Source organism: Schistocerca piceifrons, chromosome 2, assembly GCF_021461385.2.
Source record: "Schistocerca piceifrons isolate TAMUIC-IGC-003096 chromosome 2, iqSchPice1.1, whole genome shotgun sequence".
NCBI lineage: Eukaryota > Metazoa > Arthropoda > Insecta > Orthoptera > Acrididae > Schistocerca > Schistocerca piceifrons.
The window spans coordinates 245619652-245635998 of record NC_060139.1 but is presented as its reverse complement, the minus strand read 5'-3'; the positions used below and the strand labels follow the sequence as shown (position 1 = coordinate 245635998).

The 16347-nt window shown below is 44.8% G+C and overlaps 2 protein-coding genes across 2 annotated transcripts in view; one reads left to right on the top strand and one right to left on the bottom strand.

Annotated features, from left to right (window-relative positions):
• Window positions 1-16347, top strand: part of LOC124775293 (rab3 GTPase-activating protein catalytic subunit) — a gene marked incomplete at its 3' end in the record, with an annotated part of 470052 nt that overhangs the window by 95938 nt on the left and 357767 nt on the right. The window lies entirely within an intron of this gene.
• The window catches only part of LOC124776707 (TLR4 interactor with leucine rich repeats), a 312067-nt gene that overhangs the window by 7974 nt on the left and 287746 nt on the right, over window positions 1-16347 (bottom strand). The window contains exons 8-9 of the mRNA XM_047251818.1: window positions 10556-10970; window positions 1391-1579 (exon numbers count right to left, since the gene is read on the bottom strand). Coding sequence (XP_047107774.1) covers window positions 1391-1579; window positions 10556-10970 — 604 coding nt within the window. The remainder of the gene's footprint in view (window positions 1-1390; window positions 1580-10555; window positions 10971-16347) is intronic.

Here is a 16347-nt window from a genome sequence, read left to right as displayed (position 1 = left end):
CCGTATTGGGCCTGCACTTGTTTTTTTTTATTTCCAAACTTGAAAAATTGGCTCAGCAGATGACAGTTCACATGGAGCGAGTAGGTGATTACCCGAATAGGTGCCCACATTGTAGACCTGCCGAATTCCTACTTTGCGCATGGTTTAAAAAAGTTGGAGCAATGCTTTGAAGAGCTTTTGACACCGTTCCTCACAAGCGACTTCTAATCAAGCTGCGGGCCTATGGGGTATCATCTCAGTTGTGCGACTGGATTCGTGATTTCCTGTCAGAAAGGTCGCAGTTCGTAGTAATAGACGGCAAATCATCGAGTAAAACTGAAGTGATATCACGTGTTCCCCAGGGAAGCGTCCTGGGACCTCTGCTGTTCCTGATCTATATAAATGACCTGGGTGACAATCTGAGCAGTTCTCTTAGGTTGTTCGCAGATGATGCTGTAATTTATCGTCTAGTAAGGTCATCCGAAGACCAGTATCAGTTGCAAAACGATTTAGAAAAGATTGCTGTATAGTGTGGCAGGTGGCAGTTGACACTAAATAACGAAAAGTGTGAGGTGATCCACATGAGTTCCAAAAGAAATCCGTTGGAATTCGATTACTCGATAAATAATACAATTCTCAAGGCTGTCAATTCAACTAATTACCTGGGTGTAAAAATTACGAACAACTTCATTTGGAAAGACCACATAGATAATATTGTGGGGAAGGCGAGCCAAAGGTTGCGTTTCATTGGCAGGACACTTAGAAGATGCAACAAGTCCACTAAAGAGACAGCTTACACTACACTCGTTCGTCTTCTGTTAGAATATTGCTGCGCGGTGTGGGATCCTTGCCAGGTGAGATTGACGGAGGACATCGAAAGGGTGCAAAAAAGGGCAGCTCGTTTTGTATTATCGCATAATAGGGGGGAGAGTGTGGCAGATATGATACGCGAGTTGGGATGGAAGTCATTAAAGCAAAGACGTTTTTCGTCGCGGCGAGATCTATTTACGAAATTTCAGTCACCAACTTTCTCTTCCGAATGCGAAAATATTTTGTTGAGCCCAACCTACATAGGTAGGAATGATCATCAAAATAAAATGAGAGAAATCGGAGCTCGAACAGAAAGGTTTAGGTGTTCGTTTTTTCCCGCGCGCTGTTCCGGAGTGGAATGGTAGTGAGGTAGTATGATTGTGGTTTGATGAACCCTCTGCCAAGCACTTAAATGTGAATTGCAGAGTAGTCATGTAGATGTAGATGAGGATTGTGTTGAAAAATAAAAAAAAAATCCCGAAATAATTTGTTTTTCTATCTTTTTGTAAGGACTTGTTGAACGACCCTCGTAGTTTCTTTGCTGTAAACACGGGGCGTCGCGCGCGGCTGTGGGGGCGGGGGGGGGGGAGGGGGGACTCACCTGGCCGCGAGCTGACGAGCCCCGAGGAGTAGGCGGCGGGCGCGAGCGGGTAGCGGCTGGCCGAGTGGTTGGAGAAGCTGTGCTGCGACTGGCCGTCGGCCACGGACCGCGACTTGCCGCCCTTGCCCGTGCTGAAGTGCGACGCGTGCGACCGCACCTCGTCCGTGGCGCAGCCCGCCGTCAGCGAGCCTGCAGACACACACACAGGGCGCACTCACTCTCACTGCAGCGGCCGAAAACCACCGAAGAGAATACAAGCTAGCAACGCCTTGAACTAACTCGTCACTGGCGTTGTGTTGAAACTGAAACATGACGTCGAAATCGGCACCTAGTTTATTTGAACTGTCGCCGGCCGTTCCATCTGTCACAGTCACAAAATATCGAGAGGCCATGCATTCAGAGAATAATGGCACTGATGTACAAAAACAAATCAGTATCGAAGGGTGTAGAGGAGGGGCGGGCAGGAATCCTGCACGTGTGCGGTGCACTTGCACGCATGCAGTTAAAGTTCGGTTTACACTATAGTTCAATTCTTTTATCTTGGCTGTTCGCGCATGCCCGCCCAGACGCGGGGGATTGCTGCGTTGCCAGTTGCACGCGCCAAGAGAAGCAGCGCCATACTACAGTATAGTTCGCAGACTTACGTTTAGGGGGGAGCGCGCAGTTTATGAAGTAAAGCCACCACGGCCGCATTAACCCTTTCGCTGCTACAGAGACGTGCTCCCCGCATTCCGCGATGTGCGCAATTTTGTCATCATCGCACTGCTCGCCTGTGCAGACACATGGTGTTTCGACTGCTTTGACACACTTTATCATTCGATTTCACAAAAACTATTTGGCCCAAAAATTTGATTTTTACACATCTTCATGACTGATACCTTCCCCCCATAAATGACTTAATTTTGTTTCGATGTTCAACGCAGTTATTGTGCAGCATTAGATGTAGTAAACTATTGCACGAAATTTTGAAGAGTTTCCAGAGGTAAAAGTCCATAGCGTATACTTTCCGTATGGTCGATTTTAGTTGCCACTAGAAATTTCAAAAAATTACATTCAAAAGAATAAAATGCATGAAGCAAGACACTTCGATATTGTTTTTAAGTGAAGAAAATATTAAGCACCGACCCACGTTTGAACTCAGAACCTTTCACTTATCAGCCATACATTTTTACCATTACGCTAACGCAGCTCGTCATTCAATACGTGTCCCGGTGGACTTTAAAATATCACGCAAAGTACCGACAAACACTGTTGGTATGACTATGAATTACTGACGTTTCGTCGAAGTACAATAGGAAATAAACAATTACCGCTGTTCTTTATTGCGAAAAAGCGGTTAGTGAGAATGATATAAACACCTTTCCTTGCTATCGCCTGAATTAGGACGCTTATTGCTTGTTTGGTTTAATTAATTAATAGAATATGAAGCAATTAGTATAAAGAATGCTTTTTCCAAACTTTCTATAAAAGAAAGTCTGCTATCAAGACTTTGCTTTTATTCAATTACTTTATTAATGACTGAACGTTTCTAAAACAGAAGACACTCGTCCGTGCTCTGCACTGCAGTCGCGCTCTGGCATCGTCGTTCTCTGTTCATTGGCTGACTGTGTTTTGTGACGTCAGATGCGCAGAATGAACCTAAACTCGGCCGCCGTCATGAATGACGCGCACTTTAGCAAGTTACTGCAGCAATTTACTTGGGCGGAGGAACTTGCCGCGCGATTTGCGAGTCTAAACATATCCCCAAGTCGACTTGCGACCTAAGCAATTTATTGCGGAAGTGACTTGGTGCACGTTCTCCGCTTCCAGTGTGAACACCACGCAAGAAGTATCTGCAAGTAACTTGCAGCTTTTAGGATGTGTTTCTATTTCCTGCAAGTGGGAAGCGCAAGTTATAGTAAGTGTGTCGTCTGCATAACACTCATATTTAACATTTTACTTAATGTGGTGACTTAATTTTATGCAACCATCTTACGTATTATATGCAAACAAATTTCAGAAATGGAGGAGAAACGGGATTGGATGAAGCAGGATGCAGAACATTTTACTGAAGCCGTGGAGAGCTACCCCGAAATATGGAATGTGCATAACCGGGACTTTAAGGATAGAGTGAAGAAGATGAGCGCATTAAATGAAATCTCGTCGATATTCGACACATCTGTGAAAGAAATACAGAGAAAGTAGCATAACTTGAAGACACAACCCCTTTGCCACCTGCATCCACTCGCTTAAGGTTTTAGGAGTCTAGAAAAAGACGATGTGTAATTATTACATGTTCTATTTAATTAGCTTGTCAAATGGTTCAAATGGCTCTGAGCACTATGGGACTTAACATCTGAGGTCATCAGTCCCCTAGAACTTAGAACTACTTAAACCTAACTAACCTAAGGACATCACACACATCCATGCCCGAGGCAGGATTCGAACCTGCGACCGTAGCAGTCCCGCGGTTCCAGACTGAAGCGCCTATAACCGCACGGCCACACCGGCCGGCAATTAGCTTGTCACTTTCCATTTAATGAACATTAAAAAAAAACATTTTTATAAGCATATCATTCTGTAAAATGCAGTTTATTTCTGTAAAAATTTAATTTGATTGTTGTGTTTTCACATATCTTCAAATAATTTTCTCTTTTCAAGACGTCAAAAATGCCTGTACATACATCGGGTACGATCAGAGAAATCGTTCTGACGGGAATATGAAACAAGTACATTAGGGACTTGTATGAATCTCCTATAACGAAAAGATTTCAAAATACAAACTTTTTTGGATTGTATGTTTCACATAAATAAATGAAATGCCTATTTTATTCGTAGCTCACCTGTAGCTACAAATCGTAGAGTGACTAGCAAACAGTCCTTTGCTGAAATAGCAGTACGGAACTTTGTGTCTCGTTTTGATATGACGGGCGCTATTAACACCAACAAATACTCCATATAATTTGAGGACATTCTGCAAAAGTTTTAAAAAGTATCCATGCTCTCGATACTAAGTTCTTGCAAAAGGTTATTATAGGCACCATTTTACGATCTTCTCATTATCGACTCTCTAACCCAAATACTTCTCTTTTTGTTTTTCACGTTTTTCATTACAATTACAAGAACTGCAGCATATCTCACCCGCCTATTTGCCATTTTATACTTCGGCTGACACTCGTAGTGGTACTGAAAGCATATGTAAACAGTATCAACAAGTTTCTTGCTAAAAAACTTGCGGAAGAAACTTGCGTAATTCTTGCGCTGCTGTGTAAACACAGCTGCAAGCGGCTCGCAATAACTTGCAGCAATAATTTCTGCAAGCGACTTGCTAATGTAAACCCAGCCTAACAGGTGTTCTGCGTGCACACAGGGGCAAGCTGGCCACCCGCTTCTCTCCCCTCCCCACCATACCTTCTCTCCGCTTCTTCCTCTGTAAACCGTTTTGTTTCCTAGCTTGCTTTATTGAATGAAGGAATAAGGTCAGTAGGAGTGCTTGAAAGAAGTCATGGTTTGAAAGAGTACCTATTACCTACGACACGTTTTATTTCATTATCACAGGTGGAGTTTACAACACGTTTAATGTCTGGAACAAAATTTCTACATACAGACAAACGCAAACAGTTACGTAAATTTTCATCACTGATGTTTGCTCTTAACCGAGACTTATTAATTTTCATAACAGAAAAAATCTCTCACAAACGTATGTCGAGCCAAACATTGACATTATCTTCGCAGCTTCACGATGGAAGCTAGGAAGCCGGCCGAAGTGGCCGTGCTGTTCTAGGCGCTGCAGTCTGGACCGCGAGACCGCTACGGTCGCAGGTTCGAATCCTGCCTCGGGCATAGATGTGTGTGATGTCCTTAGGTTAGTTAGGTTTAACTAGTTCTAAGTTCTAGGGGACTGATGACCTGAGAAGTTGAGTCCCACAGTGCTCTGAGCCATTTGAACCATTATTTTGAGGCGAGGAAACTCTTGCTGTGGAAAGTCGTGATAAAAGTCTCTTACACGTCGTGCCAAAAGGAATTTGTCTCTCAGACGAGAATTACACTGTAGATCTATTAATTCATTTGCAAATTGGGATGAATATCATCTACAGAAACAGCAAATGGTCTCGAGAACCATTCAAAAACTTGGGATAAGTATGATATATCCCCAAATCGCTTGAGAAATTCCTCTTTTATTGCACTAAGTACGGAAACATATTCTTTGCAATTCTGTTCTCGCACAGTAGACAGAGTAGGGAAATGCACAGCGTTCCCTGACGAGAGCTGTCGTTCCCACAGCTCAAGCTTGCTACTGAAAGCTTGCACCTTTTCAACCATTTCACATATTAGCTGATTTTCTCCTTGCAAACTTGTGTTCAATGTATCCATGTGTCCGGTAATGTCCACTAAAAATGCAAGGTCGTCAACTCACTCTGGATCTTCTAACTTGGTATCGTACCTTCCTTTGTCCTTTAAAAACTGATTTATTCGCTCAGCTCAAAAAATGTTTTTAGTACATTACCGCGGCTAAGCCAGCGGACTTCACTGTGGTGTGGTATGTCACCGTACTCTTCCCCAATTTCAGCGAGCAGCACACGTGCAGCGCTGTGCGCTCATGAGCCGCGTGTAACGTTTGCCCGCCCCTGGTGTAGAGGGTACCAGAAGTCTAAGGCTGCCCGACAATGGGCATCAGACGCCGTCGCCAGATGTCGCCCGTTGACATTGGCCTACAGTGCAGACACATTCGACCGATCTCCGTCGTCAATTTTGTGTGGGGATCAAGGAGGTTAAGTTAGGTTAGGTTCCAATCTATTCTTTGTATCAAGTAAGGTAGGTTTTAATCTCTTAGGGTGGGTGGATACCACGAAGCTTCTGTGTGCTTGGAGACAAGTGCTGCATTGCAGCTTTTGCTGTTAAGAAAGAGGCCGAATGCATCTGAATGAGCTATACTTGTCTCGAAAAGAACATCACGAGTACTGTACACTCTGTCCACAGTTACCTAAATAACAAGGCAAGTGTTACGGACATACATTGTGACGGGAGAACCCTTCTGCACATACTCCAGATGATTTGTGGCGACATTGAAAAGCAATATTACGGACACTCTGTTTCGCTACATTTCTTTACGTTTGCACACGTACATCAGTCAACCTTCAATGACGTGTTAAAGAGTAGCATAAAGTTCAGGATAAGATACTCCGAAACACTGAAAAATTGAAGTACATATCGTGCACCACATTCGCAAACCACTTCATACGAATATAACAGAATCACCACCCTACTGGCATAAAAATGTTAGTAAGGAGGAATAATAATAATTTGTAGACAGCTAATGCCAAGCTACCAGAAACCAAAAAGACGATCCACAACAGTAACTATAAACATAAGACACGCCAACATTATCACGTGAACAAATTATTATTATTTTTTTTTGGAGGTCATAATTTCCGCCTAAAATTTCGGATAAAGATTTTGCCTACTTGCGGTTTTCAATAAACTTACAACTTCAGCCTATAGATTCCGTATTTTACCTCGATTAAGGTATTTTCATCCTCAGGATGCCACAAACTCATTTTTCTGCGACTAAACTTATCAGCCCCCACACTCCATATTTCGTGTCTGGGACATGTTAAGCCGATTTTACGGAAGAAAACAGGCTGAATTCAATTTCACTGACTGTCGGCCGAAGTCTTTACGTTCAGCCGACAAGGTTTGCTACAGTGTGACCGCGCACGTAGCATCGTAAGCATTGTAGTGTATTGGTTCAAGGTCACAATTAAAGAGTAACTAAAACAGTTTAAGACAAGCGCTTGCACGGGTACTGCTTTGTTGTTTTCTCGCTTGCAGCGCTACGTACGGCACGTATGCAAAATGGTGACCACTTCAGCGCAATGCGTTCTGTGTTCTGCAGTTTGGTAAGAGTAAATCGATAATTTCAGATTAACGTGCATTTCGTTTAAAGTTTAAATGTAATCCCCCATGTGGCAAAACCATTTACCAATAGTATTCGCAGTTCGAAATGACCGGATGAGTGTGTAAAAGGAAAAACACTGGATGGCCAAAATTGAATAGGATGTAGACCATTCACAGCGCCTTACCTTAGTGGTCGCTAGAAGTCTGTTCCAAAAACAAGTTTTGAATTTCATTTGCGAAAGACGTCAGTCTAGAAGGTCTTATCAATACGTTTACATATGTGGTGTCCATCGGGTTACAGTTGGCGCATACGATGCTTTAAAGCCAGGTGACTGTCCTGTGCTTTCAATCTTTTCGTCTAAGTGAGAAGGTAAATGTTGTGGGTTGGCAGGAGAGCCAACACCGGTATGAGAGGAGGCCGAAAGGCATGCGTTTTAGCTCACGCAGGCTGGCGTGAGGTCTGGAACAGGACAAGGGAATTAGACTTTAGCAAAAAAGGACGTAGCTGTGGAATACTTAACTTTAATCCATAAATGGTGAACGTCGCTCTTGACGGTACATGTTTTACAGTATCAATAGTAACTGGTAATGGCGCCTTGCTAGGTCGTAGCAAATGACGTAGCAGAAGGCTATGCTAACTATCGTCTCGGCAAATGAGAGCGTATTTTGTCAGTGAACCATCGCTAGCAAAGTCGGTTGTACCACTGGGGGCGAGTGCTAGGAAGTCTCTCTAGACCTGCCGTGTGGCGGCGCTCGGTCTGCAATCACTGATAGTGGCGACACGCGGGTCCGACGTATACTAACGGACCGCGGCCGATTTAAAGGCTACCACCTAGCAAGTGTCGTGTCTGGTGGTGACACCACAGTAAACACCCATAATGTTCGTATCTGGCGGTGGGAACATTCTAATGAACCTATGCAACAGCAAAGAGATTCCCCAAGATTAATCGTTTTCTGAGTTGTATCCCAATGTCATGTGAACTGATCTTTTTTTTTCGCTAAAGCTAATTTAACAAACGTTTATTACCTGGGTATGTTACTTGAGTTGCTCTTTTCCCAATTGGAAGGTGAAGCTGAACTTAACTGTATTTGCCAACTAGATGGAGCCCATTCTCATTGGCATCTCTTGTGTGAGAGTGACTGAAGGTCGAAGTTGCTGACCGTTGGATTGGCCATAATGGTCAGAAAGACTGAGCTATTTTCCGTTGCAGTCCGCGATCACCTGACCTCACGCCATGCGATCTTTTCCTTTGGGGCTTTATAAAAGATCGTGTCTACGTTCCGGCACTTTGCCAGAGTTGATGCACAGGATTGAAAAGGGTTCTGCTTCCATTACTCCGGGCTTGATGACCAAAGTGGAGCTTCAGATTTGGATCCTAGGTTTGAATTGTGCCGTATAACTAAAGGTGCAGAAAAAGAACATTTGTAAGGTAAACTAGGGTTAGTCTGCCCTCTATTTTACGTATCATTTGTTGTAAATAGTCTAAATTAAACTCTTGTAACAAGCTGTTGCAACTGGGACATTCATTTGTGGATACCCTCTATGGTTAGCTGCGAATTTCTATTGTTTCTCTATTACGCGTCAGCACAGTGTACGTCGGTTAGTTATGCCGTTGAAATGTGCGCATTTCACCGTGACATCCGAGAACCATTTCTAGAACAAGTGAAATATTGTTGTTCCTGCCACAACGGCGTCTGTTGTAGTGTTTCCTTTCCTCGGGGTTCTGCCGCGAAAATACAAAATAGAAAATCTGATTGGGTTTTGAATTTTGATGGAATAAGTTACATATAAGGCGGACTTCGTATTACTGATTGAGATAGTGCTGTAATTTGACCGTGAATGGCAGACCGGGTCGGGAACACTAGCCGGCCAGTGTGGCCACGCGGTTAAAGGCGCTTCAGTCTGGAACCGCGCGACCGCTACGGTCGCAGGTTCGAATCCTGCCTCGGGCATGGATGTGTGTGATGTCCTTAGGTTAGTTAGGTTTAAGTAGTTCTAAGTTCTAGGGGACTGATGACCTCAGATGTTAAGTCCCATAGTGCTCAGAGCCATTTGAATTCGGGAACACTACAAAAAGCGACTGTAAGGAAATAGCATCAGAAACAAGATGAAATTTACCTTATAATTCTGTCAGAAACGTAGTATCTATTATAATACAGTCTTCGTAGCTGCGTCTGGAATACTTCTTAATTTTATTGTAGGATGTCCTTTTTTTCAATGTTCGTTAGTCCTCTTGTTATCCGTGTGATGAAAATTTCTTGAAGTTGTCACTGTCAGGATTAATTTATAAATTTGGCGATAACCATTGAGAATCAATACTGAAATAACTTCGTTTCGTTATATAGTTTTAATTGCCACTTAAAAGCATATTTAACATTGCTGTTGTTGTTGTTGTGGTCTTCAGTCCTGAGACTGGTTTGATGCAGCTCTCCATGCTACTCTATCCTGTGCAAGCTTTTTCATCTCCCAGTACCTACTGCAACCTACATCCTTCTGAATCTGCTTTTTTAAATTTTCTAACCTACCTGCCCGATTAAGGGATCTGACATTCCACGCTTCGATCCGTAGAACGCCAGTTTTCTTTCTCCTGATAACGACATCCTCTTGAGTAGTCCCCGCCCGGAGATCCGAATGGGGGACTATTTTACCTCCGGAATATTTTACCCAAGAGGACGCCATCATCATGTAATCATACAGTAAAGCTGCATGCCCTCGGGAAAAATTACGGCCGTAGTTTCCCCTTGCTTTCAGCCGTTCGCAGTACCACCACAGCAAGGCCGTTTTGGTTATTGTTACAAGGCCAGATCAGTCAATCATCCAGACTGTTGCCCTTGCAACTACTGAAAAGGCTGCTGCCCCTCTTCAGGAACCACACGTTTGTCTGGCCTCTCAACAGATACCCCTCCGTTGTGGTTGCACCTACGGTACGGCTATCTGTATCCCTGAGGCACGCAAGCCTCCCCACCAACGGCAAGGTCCATGGTTCATGGGGGGGATATTTAACATAGCGCCGAAAAATACACGTCTTGAATGTATGAAGACAAGAGAGTAATAAACTAGTTGTTAAAACAAACACCTACGCAAACGTAAAAAAAAAAGATCAAAATTATTTATAAAAATCTGTCACTGGCGCAGCGCTCTTCTGCATGCGCGATCGTAAATCATATCTTTGTACTGGCGGAGGCGCGGTAGTCAAAGTACCGTTACACTGTCCATTTCGTGAGATGACAGCAGCAAAGAAAAAGCTTTTAAAAAATGCATCACAACTGCCGGAGCTGCGGACTCACCTTGGCGGTCGAGGTGGTAGGCGCGCGGGCGCGGGATGCTACGGCCGCTGTAAACGGACCCCTGGTCCCACTCCTTGTGGCCGAAGACCGGTGGCGCGGCGGCGGGCGACGCGAGCGCCGCCAGCGAGGAGAGCGGCGGGTGCGGCAACTGCGGCGACGCGGGCCGGCCGGCCGCCTTGCCGCCGTGCAGCGTGCGCAGCTGGCGCGAGCGCCGCCGCGACGCCGCCACGAACACGACCAGTGCCACGACCACTGTGGCGCAGATGGCGGCGCTCGCCGCGATCGTGATCTTGTCCATGTTGCCCGGCAACGCGCCCGCCGCCGCCGTGCGCACCTCCCGGCACTGCGCCGCCGGTACCGTCTCCGGAGTCACCGTGACGTCAGACAGCGACACCACGCACACCACGATACACTCCTGCACAGAGCGGCCACCGGCACACACGCCGTCCTCGTCAGTGCTGCTTTTTCGACTCGTACTCACAAGGGGAAGGCCTCGGACGGGGCCCAGCGATTCGGCTCATGTTTGCCTGGTAGCGTATGTACCACGTGAAATGGAAGTCTTCAAGGTGGCTCACTACCCCACGTATTAGAGAAAACAACGCACGAAGTTCGTGTCTCTCAATCGTCGGAATCGATTGATAATGGAAAACTGAGCATTTTTTATCATCTCAAATGAAGTCAACAAAATCTGGAAAAAAACTTTTACGACAGTCGCTTACGTAGGCCTACCTGTAAGGTTATAGCTCTTCTACGAAAGCGGCACTGGTCAAGTGATCAAGGCAACTGGCTGGGGAGCAGAAGACCTGTGTTGGATTCCTATGTGTGTTCATTCCTACATGTATTCTGCAGCGTTATTTATTTTTCTCCGTGGACTCTGGAAGGTTAGTAAGGTGAACGAATCACTAAGGAACCATAACAAGGTAGATACATAACGTTTCTCAAACAACCCGGATTAGTGAAAAATAGGAATTTTAATCCTTGTTCTTTCCAAACAATTCCAAGGAACCATTGACAGCGTTATTTCGAGGTTTCATAATTACAATTCGCTTCTGAAAACAGCGAGAGTTGCACAACCTTGCAAACGCAGTAAGGATCCTTGAGCATTGATTTTTCATGTGATTTCATCGAATACGTGATACGCATCAAAAATACACTCCTGGAAATTGAAATAAGAACACCGTGAATTCATTGTCCCAGGAAGGGGAAACTTTATTGACACATTCCTGGGGTCAGATACATCACATGATCACACTGACAGAACCACAGGCACATAGACACAGGCAACAGAGCATGCACAATGTCGGCACTAGTACAGTGTATATCCACCTTTCGCAGCAATGCAGGCTGCTATTCTCCCATGGAGACGATCGTAGAGATGCTGGATGTAGTCCTGTGGAACGGCTTGCCATGCCATTTCCACCTGGCGCCTCAGTTGGACCAGCGTTCGTGCTGGACGTGCAGACCGCGTGAGACGACGCTTCATCCAGTCCAAAACATGCTCAATGGGGGACAGATCCGGAGATCTTGCTGGCCAGGGTAGTTGACTTACACCTTCTAGAGCACGTTGGGTGGCACGGGATACATGCGGACGTGCATTGTCCTGTTGGAACAGCAAGTTCCCTTGCCGGTCTAGGAATGGTAGAACGATGGGTTCGATGACGGTTTGGATGTACCGTGCACTATTCAGTGTCCCCTCGACGATCACCAGTGGTGTACGGCCAGTGTAGGAGATCGCTCCCCACACCATGATGCCGGGTGTTGGCCCTGTGTGCCTCGGTCGTATGCAGTCCTGATTGTGGCGCTCACCTGCACGGCGCCAAACACGCATACGACCATCATTGGCACCAAGGCAGAAGCGACTCTCATCGCTGAAGACGACACGTCTCCATTCGTCCCTCCATTCACGCCTGTCGCGACACCACTGGAGGCGTGCTGCACAATGTTGGGGCGTGAGCGGAAGACGGCCTAACGGTGTGCGGGACCGTAGCCCAGCTTCATGGAGACGGTTGCGAATGGTCCTCGCCGATACCCCAGAAGCAACAGTGTCCCTAATTTGCTGGGAAGTGGCGGTGCGGTCCCCTACGGCACTGCGTAGGATCCTACGGTCTTGGCGTGCATCCGTGCGTCGCTGCGGTCCGGTCCCAGGTCGACGGGCACGTGCACCTTCCGCCGACCACTGGCGACAACATCGATGTACTGTTGAGACCTCACGCCCCACGTGTTGAGCAATTCGGCGGTACGTCCACCCGGCCTCCCGCATGCCCACTGTACGCCCTCGCTCAAAGTCCGTCAACTACGGTTCACGCCCACGCTGTCGCGGCATGCTACCAGTGTTAAAGACTGCGATGGAGCTCCGTATGCCACGGCAAACTGGCTGACACTGACGGCGGCGGTGCACAAATGCTGCGCAGCTAGCGCCATTCGACGGCCAACACCGCGGTTCCTGGTGTGTCCGCTGTGCCGTGCGTGTGATCATTGCTTGTACAGCCCTCTCGCAGTGTCCGGAGCAAGTATGGTGGGTCTGACACACCGGTGTCAATGTGTTCTTTTTTCCATTTCCAGGAGTGTAATTCCCGAAAAATAAATAAGTGCCACTGCGTTTCTGGAAGCGATTTCCAGTTATAAAACCTCGAAATAGAGCTGTCCGTAGTCTCTCGTGAAGAATTCGGAGCAACCCTTCTCGAAGTGGTTTTCATGAAACAAGAATTAAAATTTGAATTCTTGACTAGTACAAGTTGTTTGGCAAATGTATTTACCTATCTCGCTGTATTCATTACTGGTTATTTCACCTTATTAACCCTTATATCTCCACAAATTTCGAGACAGAGAAAACTACTTTTGAAAAAAAAAAAAAAAAAAAAGGCTGCAGGATACGTGTAGGAATCCGACACAAGTCCTCTCTCTCCATAGCCAGTTGCCTTGATCAATCGGCCAATGCCACTTTTGTTGAAGGGCGTTAACCTAACGGGTAGATAAGTGGCAGTCGTAAAACCTCTCGATTTCTAGGAAAAATGCGTTTGCAGACCTCATGTATGATGATGAGAAATCTTCAATTTTCTATCGCTCTCGTCAATTTTGAGTCGATTGCATATAAGGATGAACTTTAGGGATTGTTCTCTCAAAAGCGGGGACGGTGAGGGGGATGAGGGCGTTGTGAACCAAAACATAGTCCTTCATTCTAGATGGTACATAACCGACCCGCCAAAGAACAGAGTCAATTGCTGTTGCTTGAGGCCCTGCTCTTCTCAGAAGTTCTCAGCTGTACGGCTGCACATATACAGACTATCGAATGAGGAGGCATAGTGGTTAAGAAACACTCTTTAGGATCACCCCAAAAAAATTCCATCACCAACCTGAAAGTTGGTTTGAACGCAGCAGTGTTTTACTGGCCATTGTCCTGCTGGAGATGGCCTGCCGGTGTCGTCCTCCTACCTTTGAACTGACTTACCCAGCTAGTTGTGGGGGGGCCTTCAGTTTAATGTGGACTCCAAATTCATACCCTTTTCTCTTTTTATTTTAACGTTGACAACTGGTGTCTTTTTAGCATGTCAGTAAGTTTGCTCAATTATCAATCCAGATTATTTAGTGCGAGTACTGTGGAACACATGTATCTATTGCCTGTGAAATTTCCCAAATTTAGTAGTTATTATTGGTTGCAGAAATTGCAGTTACGGAAAATAAAGTAAATAGTGCTGTCCATGGCGAAAATGTAGTCATTTACATTATTTGTGTAGGTTGTTTTGGACTGGGAGACATAAATAGCGTTGGTACAAACTGACTCAGAATTTATGCGTAAATCATAGTCGCCAAATCAACATTCTTGGAGGGAGGGAGAGAGAGAGAGAGAGAGAGAGAGAGAGAGAGAGAGAGAGAGAGGTTGTAATAAGGACAGGTGTCCAACAGGCGTGCTCCATCTTTCCATATTTGTTTACTTTGAATATAGAAAATACAATAGAAACAATAAAAAGTCTTTGAAGACAGAATTTATTGGCAGTTACATGCATTAGAGTTGCAGAGTCAAAAAAAGGACATCAGTTGACAATTTTAACTCATGGCCTAAACAACCATGCCCAGAGAAAATTCAAAAGGCAACTAGATAAAAATGAAGTATAGGAAATAAAACTCTAAAGCAACGAAAGCATTTCTCGTAAATATGTAGTACAGTAAATAAAGCTATCAGAAATGTGATGGGTATTAAAAGAAGAAATGAAAGTAATTTATTAAGAGACAGCATCATCAAATGGCAATGTGGAAGCCGCGTATCGATAGGTTCAAATGAGTCATCTGTATTGAGTTACAGCCGAATGATATAGATAGCAAGGGTTACGAAGAATGTTACGTCATCAAGTGGTGATTGTAGTCTTTTTATCTGAAGTAAATTTGTGTAGGTAACTGGAGTGTACAAGACGACGATAAGTTTGTGTGTGGAAAGGTAAAGGCACCAGAACGCAGTTCTGACATTTCGCTTGAAAATGGAGGCAACAAAAATTGAGACATGTTAATAGGATTTGTCGAATGAGAAAAAGCATTGGACATTGTAAACTTATGCAAGGTGCTCTAAATTGTCAGGAAAATAGGTAAAAGCTGTAAGGAAAGATGGGTAATATACTTTACGTGCAAGGACCAAGATGGAACCATAAAAATCTAAGACCAAGAACGAAATGCTCGGGCAGAAATTACGTAAGACATGGATGTAATCTTTCAGCTCTACTATTCAGTTTATACGTCGAAGAAGCAATGATGGAAATAAAAAACAGAATGAGGAGTGGGATGAAAATTTAGTTGGAAGTGTTAAGATTCTCGGTTAAAACGACGAAAAATTGCAGGACCTGTTGATGGAATGAACATTATAACAAGCACACAGTATGAATTGGGAGTAAACCGAAGAAAGACGAAAGTAATGAGGATTCGTCGAAATGAGATTAGCGGTAAACTTAAGGTCAAATGAACAGGAGTAAATGTGAAGGACTTGTACTAAGTTGGAACCAAAATAGCACATGGCAAACACGACAAGATGGACACAAACAGTAGACTAGCACAATAAAGAGGGCATTAGTCGCCAAAAGGAGTCTACTATAAGTAACAGATATTTGGCCTTAATTTGGGGAATTGCTTGGAGCACTGCGTTGTATGAAAATGAATCAAGGGCTGTGGGGAAGTCGGAAAATAAGAGAATCGAAACATTTGAGATGTGATATTGTAGAAGGATGTTGAAAATTAAGCGGATTGATTAGAGCAGAGGACATTCTTCGGAGAAATGGAACGAGCGGAACATGTGGACAACATTGACAGAAAGGAAGGACAGAATGATGGGACGTGTGTTGAGACATCATGGTGCTAGGAGGAGCTGTAGTGGATAAAAGCTGTAGGGAAAGGTAGAGATTGCAATACACTACCGGATCAAAAGTGTTAGGGACCCTTATTAGTGGTCATTAATATGAGTCATGTCCATCCTTCGCCTTTATGAGATCTTGAACAGCGCTGGAGACACTGTCAGTGAGGGTGTGTGAATGTTTGTGGAGGAATGGCAACCCGTTAATCGTAAAGTGCCAAAACCAGAGAAGATAAGGATGTTGAACACTGGGATGTTCTGTCTGATCCCAGTGGTGTTACATTGGGTACACGTCACGACCCTGGGCAGACCAATTCGTTTCAGGAATAATGTTATCCACAAACCATTGTCTCACAGATGCTGCTTTATGAGACGGTGCATCGTCATGGTGATACGAACCATCACCTTCTCCGACCTGTTCCTCCACTGTAAAAAGTACGCAATGCTGTAAAATGTGTTC